The sequence below is a fragment of the Mirounga leonina genome, unplaced genomic scaffold (genome assembly GCF_011800145.1).
Source record: "Mirounga leonina isolate KUSES-001 unplaced genomic scaffold, KU_Mleo_1.0 Mir_151, whole genome shotgun sequence".
NCBI lineage: Eukaryota > Metazoa > Chordata > Mammalia > Carnivora > Phocidae > Mirounga > Mirounga leonina.
In genome coordinates, this window is record NW_023270377.1 from 63,989,947 (window position 1) to 64,006,424 (window position 16,478).

Genomic DNA, 16,478 nt, shown 5'->3' on the forward strand with positions numbered 1-16,478 from the left:
AAGATAAACATATATGAGATGTACCTATCATATTTATGGATGAAACAAAAAAAATATGATAAAAGATAGTATCAAAGTATCTGAAAGGCTAATATGGACTGAATAGAAATGATTCAGTTTTACATGGATAAAAGTGAAGCCCTACTCTTGAGTCCAGAAAGCCAACATATACTAGAAAAGTTGGGGAAGGTATAACATATATAAAAATGATGTTTCAGTTTTAGATGATTAAGTTCACTGTAATATGGTGACAAAATTTTAAGGTAATCCTATCCTGTATCATTAGAAATAAAAATTCTAGTGAAAAGAAGAGAAATATTCAGACTAAACCTAGACTGCTGAGTTTGGTTTCTGATATGTTACTTTAAAGGAAAATACATAATAGAAACTTCAACGGAATTTAATGGGACCTAACAGACTCTTTTCAATATCATCTATATGTCAGAATGTGGGAGAATTTCCTATGTGTTGTGAAAAGCAAAATGAAGAATGGATAGTTGCCCTACCAGATATTAAAACATAAAACTAGAGTAGTTATAATCATATAATATTGAATGGAAATTGACAGATCAACAGAAGAAGATATGTATGGGATCTAATGTAAAAAATACAGAATATGTATGATGTATTAAGAATTGTATAAAAATTAATTTTCAGTGGTTAGTATTAATAATACTTAAAACTGAGTATTACACTAAAGACTGTATGTGTATGTGTATAATGCTGATAAAAATTTTAAATGTACATCATAATAAATAGTGACCATGTTTTTTGTTGTTTGTTTCTTATTTTTGTTGTTTCTGGCATTGCTGTATTAGTTGAGAATTTTCAAGTTGGCAAAATACTGGCTGACATTTAAGATTCTGATGCAGATTCTTAATAACTCCTTGGTGGCCCTGAAAGACTTGGTCCTGCTGTTGTTCATGTTCACATTCTTTTCTGCTGTTGTTGGCCTGACGCTGTTTGGTATGAGTTATGAAGTATGTGTCTGCAACATAGACAAAGACTGTCGACTCCCACGCTGGCACATGCATGACTTCTTCCACTCCTACCTGAATGTGTTCCGGATTCTCTGTGGAGAGTGGATAGAGACTTTGTGGGATTGCTTTAAGGTAGCAGGCCAGTTTGGTTGTATTCCTTTTTACATGATGGTCATTTTAATTGGAAACTTATTGGTAAGTAATCCATGCTTTTAAATTTTCCTTGAAAAACTGATGCAATGTAGTCTGGTATTTTCATGATATGGATTTATGGGATCCAGGGGTCTATTAACTGTGTTGTCCAACATGGTGGCCTCTAGCCCCATGTGGCTGTCGGTCACTTGAAATATGAGTGGTTCAATTTGAGATGTGCTACCAGTGGAAATACCCACTGGATTTGAAGTCTAAAAGAGTATAAATTATTTTATTAGTAATCTTTATATTGAATGAATTTTAAAATGATGACATTTTTGATATATTTAGTTAAATAAAATATGTTAGTAAAATTAATTTCACCTGTTTTTATTTATGCTCTTAATGTGGCTACTAGAAAGTTGCATATGTGACATGCATCATATTTCTGTTGGATAACACTGTTTTATAACCTTGCTACTCAAATAGCATTGACATCATGTGGGAAATAGTTAACGATGCAGACCCTTAGACCCCATCCCAGACCTACAGAAGTAGAAACCACATTTTAACAATAACCCCAGGTTATTTGTATGCACATTAAAATTTTAAGAAGCACTTAAATGTAACACTGGTTGTCAAACTTGGCTGCACATTGGAATAACCTGGGGAATTAATAAAACTATAGTAATGCTCTGGATCCATTCCCAGAGATTCTGATTTTATTGTTTTGTGGACATAGTGTGGTCATCAGGATTTTTAAAAAGTTTTCATTTGATTAAATTGTGCAGCAAAGTTTGAAAATCATTGGTTTATACAACTATTGTGCATTAACTAAGAGAGGAAGCTATCACTTTTAAATTCCCAGTAATTGAACTGGTGTTACATGGATTGAGTAAGTAGCTTTCACTTCCAAGAAAAGGGAATGGCTTATAAAAGAAAACTGCTCTTACAGGAAAAAAGAGGATTCAACATTTGGTTTTTATTCATAAAGTCATAGAGATAAAATACAGTTTCCAAAAGACTGAAAAAAAAAATCACAGGTTAGACTCCATTGTATCTATTGGTGACCTTCCTCGTGGCTTCTGTTTCACCTTGGTTATAACCCTGTCCACTTAGCACTGCTGACATTATGTTTAATTATTGATGTACTTATCTCAACCTTCCTTATTAAACCAAGCTCCACAAAGGAAAGGATCAAGACCATTCTCTATATCATCCAAGCCTAGAACAGGGTCCAACATGTATAAATATTTCAATGCCCTCTGTCTCTGTAGCTATCAGTACACTTTCAGATCCCACTGACATAACCCTATTCTTACTGGCTGAAACAAAAATCAACATATGTATCAGCATGCATAACTCAAAATGTCAGAGATAGATTTCACTTCAGTTGTGGTATGACACATATGTTCAAACAAGGTCATTAGAGACAGATCTTTGCATATCTCAGATTTGTCTTCTGTATGCCCCTTGCTGGCTAGTGGCCTCTGGTTTTTTTGGTGTGTTGTTTTTTTTTTTTAAGATTTTATTTATTTGACAGAGAGAGACAGCCAGAGAGGGAACACAAGTAGGGGGAGTGGGGGAGAGAGAAGCAGGCTTCCCACAGAGCAGGGAGCCCTTTGTGGGGCTCCATCCCAGGACCCTGAGATCATGACCTGAGCCGAAGGCAGACGCTTAACGACTGAGCCACCCAGGCGCCCCTAGTGGCCTCTGTTTTATCAAGATGGCTGCTGCAGTGTAAAGCTTCATGTGTTCATATCATGTCAAGTCTAATAAAAGAGAAATTCTTGTTTCTTTCCTAGAAGTCACAGCAAATTTCTCCTCTTATCTTATTAGCTCTGAGTCACATGTCTATTTGTAAACCAATCTCTATTGCTCAAGGTGTGGAATACATTTATTATTTATTGTGCAGAGTGTAGAATATATTAATATATTATTATGTTAAGCTACTCAGAACCCTGTCCTGGAGCTGGAGTTGGTATCATTCCAATCATACAACTAATAATGAGATAAAGGTGATTTCCCAAATGAAATATAAGTTTCTGTTCCCAAAAGGAAGGGCCATTGTTGATGGCTATTGGCATAAATAACACACACACTTCACAAAGAAACAAAAATGCTGAGGCAGTTATATAATTGTACTTCTGTTTCTTTGTTTTTGAACTCCACTCTGTTTCTTATTTTTCTCTTTCCTACTGATCAGAAACTTGAAGTCAATAGAGGGATTTCAGGGTAAAATGGAGTTACACGAGCCTCCATTTCCAATTGATTGGTCATTATATTGCTTGGCTTACTGAATCTTTTAAACTTTATTCCCCTCAACAGTCATCCACGTATGGGACATCATGATAATAACACTAGAGTAAATACAAGGGGAAAAAATGCAAGGAGAGAATCTGTAAGGCTGTAGATCTTTTCCCCTGTACTTCCAACTCATTTCATTATAGCATTGTAATTTCACACTAAAACTCAATATTGGTGTAAAAAGAAGGTATTTTGCATTTTTTAGATTTAACTTTATCTTATCTGCCCAACAAAATTCCAACAATGATTCAACCTTAAGTGGAAACCTTAAAACATTATCATATACAAAAGCAAGTATTTAAGTGGTTTTTAAAATAGTTATATGCAGTGTTAAGTTGTAGAAAATAACAGAGTTCAGATCCAAGAAAACATAGGTTCAAATTCCAGTTCTATCATTTACTAATTAAATGGCTTTGTGCATATTACTCAGCGTCTTTAAGCCTGACAATCTCTAATAGGAGAATGAACATAACAATAATATATGCTTTATACAGTTATTGTAACTTAAGTAATATTAGCTAGCACTCTATAGATATTCAAAAATGTTTGTTTCACTTTCTTTAAACTCTAGAAAATTATAACTCCTACATTTATAGAATTTTGTTAATTAAACATTATTTAGAAGTTTCAGTCATGCAAACCCTCCAAGTGTTTTTACCTGCAATTTAAGTAGTTGCCACCAAGTGAATTGTGGTCTCTGGTTGAGGGATAGAAACACAAAAAGAAAAGAAATAGAAAACAATATAAAATGCAGTAGCTTTTTAAAAATAAAAAAATGATGATAAATATGTATGTTACTCAACATGTTTACATATTCCCAAATTAAATGTATGTTAAGATATAATTTGACAATATTAAAATAGAATCTTCACGTATGTTAAATTCCTTGATTACTAATCAAATTATTACTTGTACTTTAAAAATACTTGAAAAATAACTACTTAAATAAGTCTTAAATCTTCTTTCTCTTCCCTACTACTTTATTTTGATAAGAGTTGCTCAATTCTCACCCAACAGATAGATATCCTTGAGGTAAAGGGGAGGGCAAATTTCAGGGGAGACATTTAAATGTTTTGTTTTATAAACATTATTTTATCTTTTATCTTTTAACACAAAAACAAAAAAATGTTTTGAATCTCTTTATAAAAACACTATGACTAGAACAAATTTACTCTAAACTTATGTAATATAATCTTTGTTTCCCCCTTCCTTCTTTATTAATGCTCAAATAAGTAGTCAGTCCTCTATAGTTTTGTTCATTTACACATTCTCTTTTTCCTTTTTATTCCTTTAAGAGACTACTTTTAATTCAGTGCACACTTGAACAATACAGTAGCATCTTGTAGTATTGCAAGATTTTTCTTTATGCCATAGTTCAGAGCATTTTGAATTTCATTTTCAGCCTTTTAACATTTTTACTGTATATGTAAATCTGCAGGTATTGTGTGTGGGGTATGTGTATCTAAGATATAAGAAATCTTAGATTGTAAGCTCTTAAAAATACAACCATAGTAACAAAATTTTCCTTGTCCAAATCCTATCACAAAATCTATTCTTTCATTCATTCTATAATTAATTTTGTCAACAAATATGTATTTATCACTTATTTTGTGCCTAGCACTGTGTTAGTTGTCTACTTAAGAGAAAACTTGGTTCCTGCTCACATGAAGCTTATAGTTATGAAATTCTTACCTAACCTCCTTTCCTTATTTCTCACCATGCTTAATAACCAAAGGAAGGAAAAGAAACAACCAATAACCTAAAATTATATTTGGTGTTGCCCTCCTAACATCCTGAACTCACTGTCTTTTAAGAATGATAGAAATGCTAATAATGTAATTCGTACAAGGGCCATAGAGCCTCTGCCCATATTATCTGTAAGTAAATTTTATCTTAGCATATATACATATTATTTATATATATATTCTTAAACATAATTCATGTCATTTGAACTTTGCCCATTAAAAACAATATGTAAAACATAAAAGAAATTAAATCATAAAAAGCTCAGATATCCAAAGAAAGGCAGAAAAACTTCCATAACAAGCAAGATGCTCAAATTATTTTTTTAAGTCTAAGAGAATTATCAATATGAATCTCCAACTCTAAACTCCAAAAATATTATCTATGTCTTACAATTACAAACAAGATAAAAATATGATTCTCTGGAAACTAAACGTGGCTTGATCATATCTTTCAGTGATAATAAAGGTCAAAATATACACTGTCCTTGAGTTCAAATAATTTACAACTATTAGGAATGATTCTTCCCTCACTCATCTCTTTCTTATCTAACCAAATTTATTACTACAGAGAATCAATTAACCTACCCAGTCCCTGTGCTAGCATGTTGCAAGAAAATTTAGATGCAGGCTTCAGAGCCAGGAATAGCTTTCTCCCCGTGATATTCCTTGTGGGTTTGCAGAACTCGTGAAGATGTCATTGTATGTATTCCTGGGATAGTGCTGAAGTGGACAGCCACCTGAAGAGGCAGTTTGTTTTATCATCTTTGAAGAGGTAGCCTGGCTCAGTGAAGGAAAACAAGCTTTGGAATGAGACAGACTTGAGTCCAATCTATATGACCTTTGATATTTGACACCTGTAAGCCTTGCCTTTTTCATATATAAAAGAGAAACAAATGATAGAATGTTGTGACCCTAAAATGAGTTCTGGCTGTACAAACTCTTAGCACAGCACTTGACCCACTGTAAGAACAGTAGAGTTTACATAGCATTGTAGTTCGTATTCTGTTTGCAAATCTCAGGTTAGCTTTTTTAAAAAGATGTTTTATTGTTTAGAAGGAAACAAAAAGTGAGATAAACTTAACCTCATTTACTTCCTCACTTAGATAATTTACCTGTTCCTGGCATTGGTGAGCTCATTTAGTTCATACAAGGCTACAACAACTGAAGAGGACGATGAAGCAAAAAATCTCCAGCGTGCAGTGGCAAAGATTCAGAAAGGAATAAACTATGTGCTTTCTAAAATGTTATGCAAAAACCAAAATGTTTCAAAGGACACAATGGACAATGTAAATGCTGTATATGTTAAAGAGACTATTTCTGACCATACCCTTTCTGAATTAAGCAACACTCAAGATTTCCTCAAGGATAAGGAAAAAAGCAGTGGCACAGAGAAAAACACAATGACTGAAAATGAGAGTCAATCACTTATCCCCAGTCCTAGTGCCTCAGAAACTGTACCAATTGCTTCAGGAGAATCTGATATAGAAAATCTGGATAATAAGGAGGTTCAAAGCAAGTCAGGTGATGGGAGCAGTAAAGAGGTAAGATGTTTGAATATTCTGATTGCTATTGTTGATTTGAGGCATTATTGGTAAGAAAGTGAATTAGTGTTGAAGTTGCAGAGTTAGAGAACCCATTCGATCCTAGCTATAGCACTCCTTGCTCCTGATTGTATGCTCCTGATCAAGTTAATTTACCTGTCTAAGCTTCAGGTTCCTTCTCTATAAATTCAGGTAAAATTGAATCTATTTCTTAGGGAGGATAGGACTGAGAAAAATAGTTCAATGGTGCATAGAACAATGTCCAGTCTATAGTTAACACTTAGTAAAATTAGATAATATAATTGCAAAATTTGGTAAATTAATAAGCAGGCAGTATGGGATGATGAAAACATATTGAAGAAAACTAAGTTTTCAAAATCAATGTGTATTATGAGAGAAATCATTAAACTCTCCTGGGCGTTATCATTTTTGAAATGTGAAACTGGACTACAGGAAAGCTAAAATACTTTCTTACTTGCTAAAATTATAGGATTCTTGTCACTTTATTTCTGCAACATTTACTATAACATATATAATTGAGTTGGCCTAAAAGAATAAAGAAAACCCACCAGCTTGAATTGTGAGCAGTGTGTAGCTTTATCAACTCCAGGACAAAACAAAGCAAAACAAAACAAAGCAGCAACAACAACAAAAAACCCAACACATTCAAAGAAGTATAGATATTGCTGTTAACTTAGCTTCTAAAATGTACACCCTACTGGAATCAACATCAGTAGGAGGTGTAATTTAATAGAAAGCTACATCTACAGAGATCACATCTGCTCTGTGAGCTTCTTGCATTGTACCTCAGTAGGGAACCATCTCAGATCATTCACAGGCACTGAGTGGGGGAAGACAATGTCTCTTTCCACATCCCCAGAAAAGTCTCTGGCACCATCTTGTTGCCCAGATCTCTTCCAGCTTGGCAGCTGCTCTGCAATAACTTCTCAAATTGGCCTAACAGGAGTTGAATTGCAATTATTCAAAATCCTTCCAGCTCCTAGTCAAGGCATCTATCTTTGTGTTAGAGAAACACTTTCACTCCTTAGCATGCCCAATATTTTTAGGTTCATTTTCCCTTAATTAATACCAGTTCTAGAAAACAGGGAAAACTCTCCTCCAGCTACACTTACATATCTTCACTTACAACTTTGACTACCATCTATTTCTGGGTAAAATTGCTATTTATCACAGCACATCATGTTGAGATGCTCCAGGAAACTTCTTGCCAATCTCATTAGAAAGTCTGGGATATGAACATATATAGGAAGGATGACACTAAACATAATTGTAAATGGTGAGGTTTCAGGAGTTGTAATTTATGCTGCATAATTTGCAGCAAAAAAATCAATGCTCCTGTTGATTGATTAGCTACTCATAGGTTTATTCAGTTATCTGTATATTTAGTTACATTTTTAATTTAAACACTTTAAAGATTATACAACTCATGAGTGCTTTAGGATGCTGATCTACCAAAAAACAAAGAATATAAAATCACATGTGATTTGATAATTCTGAGATACATTCTCTTCTTTCTTTGGTATTTAAACTTTCAGCCATTTTTTAGTTGCAACATAACTAAATTTATATAGTCATAAAAATAACATCGAACTTTACATTGGATTTTATAACTTTTGATAATGTAACAGTATAGCATGGTCGCTTTCTCATGCTACTAAGTAGTCTTCTAATAAAATTATTTATAATTTCGAATCCCAATTGATTTATTTTTAAATTTAGAATAATACATACTAAAAAACGTTTGGAAAAATGACATCAAATAGTTGATGTAAGAATTCTAAAATAACATAAATATAAGGTGTATGATTTTCAATTATTGAATGTTCAAGTGCTATATAATATTCATTTATTTATTGTTTACTTTCAAATCAGTACCTTGCTAGAGCCTTTATTTCATCAGAAATAAAGAAAATATGAGGAATTGAAATAATAAAAGCAATTTGTTTAAGAGTAATCTCCTGATGGATATATTTTTTTAATTGAGCACCAAATGTCTTACTGCAATTGACCATGTAAGGTCTAAGGCAAACAGAGCTTCCTAATTAGATTTCCTTGACATTTATTGTGGATAAGACCAATCGGTAGGACACAATACTTATAATTTTCCTTTTGATATACTTTACTTAGATCTTTCCTTAATCTTTAAGAAATAAGAATGTTTCTTCCCATATGTTTTAATACATTTATCTTACTTTTTAATTATAAAATAATCTTCCTTATTAACTTTAGGATCTTGGGCATTTTAAAGGATGATACGTTGTATATTTATTTTAAAATGAAGTAAAATAAAGCATTGTGAGAAAATAATCATTTCAAATAAAAGCCATGCATTTCACATGTATTATTACCACATATACAAAGTCATGGCTATCTTATCCTATACAGACTTGAACTTCAGTCAAGAGCAGAGTGAGAAAGAATGTCAATCCCTGCAAATAGCCTCTCTCCATAGGGCTGGTACCACTTTCCCAGGTCTATTCCTGACCCTTATTCCTTGTGCCATTTCTTCATTTCACCTCAGGATAACTTCACATCAGTCCTATCCTGTGATGGTAAACACAAGCATATCTGGACTAGATTGTACAATACAAACTAAGTGCACTCTTGTCTACCCATCTTGAGCATCAAGGGGTAATATTCTGATACTGCTCATCTAGCTGAAAGGGCATATATGGAACCCTTGTGAATAACTTCAAGAGAGCTTTGAAACTCAAATCCTTTTGGGTACTGGAGATACAGTATTCTATACATCTTTAAGGAGAATGGTTTTATGAACTGAATGTTAAATATTTTAGCTTAAATGAATTTTTAATTAATTTTTTAAAACCTCAACTCACAGAGATATGTATGCATTTTAATGTCAATCCTGAAATTAGCCTGAAAAGTCTTTAAACCTGATAGAAGTCTTTCTGTACACAATTTTTCTTATTTCTGAAAATGACATGAACTCCAGTGAAGCTTTAATCACAGCTTTTTTGGTGGGACTTTACTTTTCAGAAGGTAAAGCAATCTAGCTCGTCTGAATGCAGTACAGTCGACATTGCTATCTCTGAAGAAGAAGAAATGGCTTATGAATGTGAGAAGCCAAAGCATCTGAAAAACGGTAAGAAAAAAATAAGTTCCTTTGGGGCGCCTGGGTGGCTCAGTCGTTAAGCGTCTACCTTGGGCTCAGGTCATGATCCCAGGGTCCTGGGATCGAGCCCCGCATCGGGCTCCCTGCTCCGCGGGAAGCCTGCTTCTCCCTCCCCCACTCCCCCTGCTTGTGTTCCCTCTCTCACTGTGTCTCTCTCTGTCAAATAAATAAATAAAATCTTTAAAAAAAAATAAGTTCCTTTGATCATTATATTGAAATTAGACTAAATTTCTCTTAACCTAATACTATTGGATATATTTTAATTTTAGAGAGTTTATTAATTTGGTTAAGGAACACACACACAAATATATGGTGCATACACACATGCCCATATGAATCCTGATAAAATTTATAGGGAATGTAAATAAAAAAGTCAACATTTGGATAAGAGGGAGAGGGCCTATTTCCTAGGAAGTTTAATACAGTAGTTAAGAGCATTGGCTCTGGAATCAGATAGCCAGAGTTCGAATCCCAGCCCACCATCGACTAGCTTTTACTTACCCCTCTCAGGCTCATTTCCTAATATGTAAACTGAGGATAATAATAAAACTTACCTCACAGGATTGGTAAAAAGATTAAATAAGTGTATGTGTATGTGTGTGCATGCATGTGTGCATGTGTTGTGTATTTTTATGCTTCATGGGATACAGTCGATATTCAAAATACTCATATGAAAACATCCTTTATCTTTCATAGGAAAACAAATCATGTAATGGTGATCTATTTTTATATCTCATATGAATATGAAGAAATGTATAAGGCTTCAGTCATTTGACTTACGAGATATGTAACATACATGTCTTGATGACTTATAATTCAAATTAGTTTCCTAGAAAGATTAACAAATAATTACAGGTTCTGGACATTGGAAATCACTGGAAATCAGAATGATAACTGCTAAATGCTCAAATTCCTCTATTCAAAACAAGAACTTGCTCTCAGTAGCTCAACTTCTAGGACTTGTATCATTCAAGACAAAGGGGGAAACATATCCTATATATATATATTTTGACCAAATATGTATAAAGTGACAGTAGGTAAAATTCTAAAATGAAATGCATTGACTTTAAACTCCACCCACCCCTGTTTCTTTGTTTTCTCACCTGTTAAGCACTGTCTTCTCAAGTCTGGGGTTTTATAAGCTAATTCTCTTAACCAGAAGGTAGAGTTCAACCCTTGCACATGCATCCTACCCACAAAGTACTCTGTAATCCAGGGGAGCTCCTCAGATAGTCTCAATCAGAATCCCATTCTCATGCCACCTAAGACCTGACATCAATTTAACTGACTTAAATAACATTATACTTCTTAATGTTTCATAAATATCTATGTACTTAAATGAGAATGATTATTATGCCATGTGAATCTTCAGAGAATGAACTTCCAGACATTATACCAAAATGTGGTATGTAAAAGATGTTGTATGTGTTTTTTGTTTGTTTGTTTGTTTGTTTTTGAAGGGTAGGGGATAAAGTCTATTCTCAGACTCTGTCCCACAAGGCTAGGGGATATTCTAAGTCATCTCTGCCTTTCACAATTTCTTTCCCTGTACTGTTCCCAAACTACTCACAAGTTAAGTTTTTCTTTTCTTTCCTCAATGACTGCAGTGGTCAGAGCAGCAGGGGTAAAAATCAAATGTTTATAAGTCAGAGAGCACCTCTATTAGATTCCGTAAATATGGGAGAAAGTTTGAGATGTTTACTTTTTTTTTTTTAAAGATTTTATTTATTTATTTGACAGAGAGAGACACAGCAAGAGAGGGAACACAAGCAGGGGGAGTGGGAGAGGGAGAAGCAGGCTTCCCGCTGAGCAGGGAGCCCGACGCGGGACTCGATCCCAGGACCCCGGGATCATGACCTGAGCCGAAGGCAGACGCTCAACGACTGAGCCACCCAGGCGCCCCGAGATGTTTACTTTTTCATGATTTTTAAGATTCTTCTTCTTAGCAGTTTCATTCTTGACAGATTATAGACAAAGATCTTCATCTGGCCAACTTAGTAGAGAATCCAAGAAAGGAAAAATTTGGCAGAACATAAGGAAAACCTGCTGCAAGATAGTGGAAAACAGTTGTTTTAAGTGTTTCATTGGCCTTGTCACTCTGCTCAGCACAGGTGCTCTGGTAAGTAAGTATGTGAGGCTTTTATGGGAAAAAATATACCTGAAATCTGTTACTTAATGTCATCATGCTAGTTTTCCCTGGAAAACTTTTTATAGCAGCAAAGTTCATATTCTGTGATTTTACCTTTGGAAGACATACATTACAGTTTCTTAAATTCTGTATATGCCTCTTCCAATATTAAATAAGTAAAGCAATTTTGAAATATATGAATGACAGTGGGAAAAATGAATGTTAGATATCTAATTCTTACTTTAATAAAGTTTTATGTATGAGACAAAGTTTAATAATATGCACATACATACTGTCTACTGTGCTAGTGCTTTGATACCAATTCAATCAGGAAAGAGAAGTACTGTCTATGCTTTCAAACAACCTTTGAACCAAAAATGTATTTACTCATTGACCCAACAACCCTAATTCTAGGAAAGTATCCTACAAATATCTGAGCATGTATTAAAGGCATTTACAAGGCTATTCACTGAAGAATTCTTTGTAATAGAAAAAGATTGAAAAGCAAAAACAGTCCATAAGTGATTGTTTAAATATACTATGGTGCAGTCACCCAATGGGATACTGTGCAGCTATTTTAAAAATACAAAAGCTGGGGTGCCTGGGTGGCTCAATGGGTTAAGCCACCAGCTCGGTTTTGGCTTAGATCATGATCTCAGGGTCCTGAGATCCAGCCCGAGGTCAGGCTCCATGTTCAGCAGGGACCCTGCTTCAGGATTCTCTCCCCCTTCTCTCTCACTCTCTCTCTCTAAAATAAATAAATAGATCTTTAAAAAAATACAAAAGCTGTATGCATGCTGATATTTCAAGATATAGTAATAAATGAAAAAAGGAAGATCTAGAATAAAGTATATCTATTAGATATCTATTAACATTCATGTTTCCTACGGTCCCTCATGCATTTTGAAATTGTTTTATTTATTTCATATTGAATGAGGCATGCTACATTTTACATAGGAAGTAAAGAAAAATAAAATGTATATTATTTTCTTATATTTGACTGAAGATCAGAGAAGGATACACAAGAAATAGTTAATTGTGAAATGCACAGAGAAAATGGAGTCACAGCTGGGAACCAGACTTTGTACTGCGTACATTTTTTAAATAAACTTTATATTGATATTTAGCACACATACTGAAAACCATGGAAATTCTAAGTGTATAGGCTAAAGAATTTTCACAAAGTGAATGCACCTGTGGAACTGTCACTTAGCTTGAGGAATAGAACATTACATGGACTCCAGAACCACACACTCTGACCCCTAAAATTACTTCCACACTCCCCGTGGGTAGCTGGTATGTGGACTTCAACTGCCATAGATCAGTTTTACCCATTCTTTGTGTTTTTTTTAAATTGGAGACTTTTGTGTATCTTTTTATATTATTTTGCATTCTATACTATTTAATAAATAAATACATGTAATAAAGTCCTTTATAATCATTTTAGATATTTATGATTTAGTTATACAGACACTTTTACTCCGTAATTGGTTCAACTGAAAGTCAGTAACTCTACGGTCATGTTATATTTTCTTTTATTTAACATTAGACTTATAAGAATCACACCATTATTTGCATACACTTATATTAATCCTTGATTACTTTTTGACCTTTAATGCACTTTGATACAGGTCTGCCTGACGTTATTGGTACTTTATTGCCTTTTTTCAGTGCCAAAATAAAAACACAAAATTGCTTTAAATGACATTGTCAGACTTGGCATCCTCCACAGTAAAATTAAGATTAACCTATTAAATCTGAGAAGCTTTGGAGAAATGATTATAGTTTTATTTCATATTCATGTGCTTCCACTGGTTTACCTGATTATTTCTGCAGCAGAGCAAGTCTTGTGACTTTTCTTTTAACAGCAGTGTGGATATCTGAAGACACATTTTAGAAAAAAATCTCTACTTCTCTATTAGCAACTAGCATATATCTGTGAGTTGGCAACATGGAATTAGAGATAAGAACCAGTCAGATGTGAGTAAAGGTTTCACCTCATATATTTAGTGTGATTAACTGATTTGAGAGTTTTTTGGACCACTGTGCCAAGTTCAGTCTGTATAAGAAGAAGTTCTGGGACCGATTAATAATGTCTGCTATGGGCATGGGATCAGAAAATGATACTTATGGATTATGTGAATAAATCCAAATAAATTGAACCAACCTTTAAACTACAACCTATGACTTTGCTCACCAAGTGCTTACTAGGGAGGGTATTTCATTCCTTTCTATGCTGAAGATTTTTTAGAAATTGCATGTATACTAATCCTTAAATTTTTTACCCACAGGCTTTTGAGGATATATATATTGACCAGAGAAAGACTATTAAAATCTTATTAGAATATGCTGACATGATCTTCACTTACATCTTCATTCTGGAAATGCTTCTAAAGTGGATGGCATATGGTTTTAAAGCCTATTTCACTAATGGCTGGTACAGGCTAGACTTCATGGTTGTTATTGTATGTATTTTAAAGAAAAATTTAAAAGTTTATTATTTGATTTTCTTCTTTACTCTGATTCTTACTTAAGTCTTGCATTTACTTATATCCTCCTCTCTCTGTACATTTTCAGTTACCAAAATCCCCTGTAATGTAATGCTTAACAATTGTCCTTTTCTTCTCATCCTAATATTTTAAAAATTCAACATTTCATTCCTGGATTATTCTAACAATCACCTGTGAACCCATTACTAACAGAACAGGCTTATTGCACATCAATATCCTCAAATATTTAAATTCTGTTGACTCAATTTTTAAATCATATGTTCAAAATTAGATTACTTACCATAACCTTCACCCTCACCACACTGATCCAAGTGCCAAAAATTCTCATTTGGATCACTGAAACAGATTTCAGCCTGAGATCCCAGCTTCCACCACTGTACACCTTCATTCTGTTTTCCACAGAGCAACCACATGCATTCTACTGTTGTAAAATAGAAGCAGCTCAAGTCTCTTTTCTTCTTGAAACCCTCCAATAAACACCTCATTTCACTCAGAGTAAAAAGCTATATTCTCTGCAATCAAAGCCTACAAGTCTCTACATGATCCAGTCTTATCTCCTCCTACTGTCCATTTCCCCCATCCCAGTCAACAGACTGCTCCACCAACACTGACCTTCCTGAAGTTCTTCAGGTATGCCAAGATGACTTCCATCTTAGTGCCTTTGCACTTATTTTTCCTTCCACCTGGAACTTTGGATGGCTCACCTTACTTACATCTGCTCAAATAAAAATGCTGAAGTTAGGTCTTTCTGCACTACTGTATGTAAAACTGCATCCACTACAATGCTCCCTTTTCCTTTCTCTGCTTTCTTCATCTCCATAGCACCTATTAATATTATATATTAATTGATATTCATTGTTTATTCATTATGATTGTTTGTTTTCCCCCACTGAAAGGTTAGCTCCTTTAGGGAAGAATTGTTTTCCCAATATGATTCTCTTCTTATCCCCAGTGCCTAGAACAATTCATGTATCATAATAGGTACTCAGTAATTTTTGTTCAATGAACAAATGGCTCCTATCCTATAAGCAATGAAAGTACAGAATATATGAAGATATTATAAAAGTTAATCATAACTCTACCATCTTGCTTGATTTCTATTAACATTTATTAATCCTGTTTGGTTTTTTAAAAGATTGATTGATTGATTGATTGATTTTATAGAGAGAAAGAGAGCAGGGGGAGGGGCAGAGGGAGAGGGAAAGAGAGAATCACAGTCAGATTCTGCACTGAGCATGGAGCCCAAGACATGGGGCTCAACTTCATGACCCCGAGATAATGACATGAGCTGAAACCAAGAGTTGAACGCTTACCCACTGAGCTACCCAGGCGCTTACCCACTGAGCCACCCAGGCACCCCAACCCCGAATGATTTTTATGCATATGCTTACTTTAAAAAATCACCTTAGCATCTTTTTTTTTAAGTCTCTAGTATTTTATTTTTATTTTTATTTTATTTATTTATTTAATTTACATATAATGCATTGTTTGTTTCAGGGGTACAGGTCTGTGATTCATCAGTCTTACACAATTTACAGCGCTCACCATAGCACATACTCTCCCCAATGTCCATCACTCAGCCACCCCAACCCTCCAACCCCCCTCTACTCCAGCAACCCTGTTTGTTTCCTGAGATTAAGAGTCTCTTATTCACCTTAGTATCATTGTATACATTTTTGTAATTTGTACTTGGACTTAAAAATATTCATATCCTCCTTGATCCTCTTCTCTGAAATCCTATTCTATTATCTTAACCATATTTATGTTTGAATTCATATGTAAATATATTCCAAATTTTGCTTTTATGAATACATAGTATACTATTACTAGATTGCAAAAAAATCATGAAACTGATTCTTAATCTAATTTCAAACTAAAAATTGATATAAAGTATGTCAAACTAAAAATTGATATAAAGTATGTCAAATATACAAATTTTTGTTTATCTCAATAATATATATTCCTACTACCAGAAAATATT

The 16,478-nt window shown here is 34.0% G+C and overlaps 1 protein-coding gene across 2 annotated transcripts in view; it reads left to right on the forward strand.

The window, feature by feature from the left end:
- The window catches only part of SCN7A (sodium voltage-gated channel alpha subunit 7), an 86,635-nt gene that overhangs the window by 56,944 nt on the left and 13,213 nt on the right, over window positions 1–16,478 (forward strand). For both annotated transcript variants that reach the window (XM_035007845.1, XM_035007846.1), the window contains exons 14-18: window positions 819–1,175; window positions 6,268–6,705; window positions 9,724–9,829; window positions 11,824–11,978; window positions 14,279–14,452. In XM_035007845.1, the coding sequence (XP_034863736.1) occupies window positions 819–1,175; window positions 6,268–6,705; window positions 9,724–9,829; window positions 11,824–11,978; window positions 14,279–14,452 (1,230 nt within the window). The remainder of the gene's footprint in view (window positions 1–818; window positions 1,176–6,267; window positions 6,706–9,723; window positions 9,830–11,823; window positions 11,979–14,278; window positions 14,453–16,478) is intronic.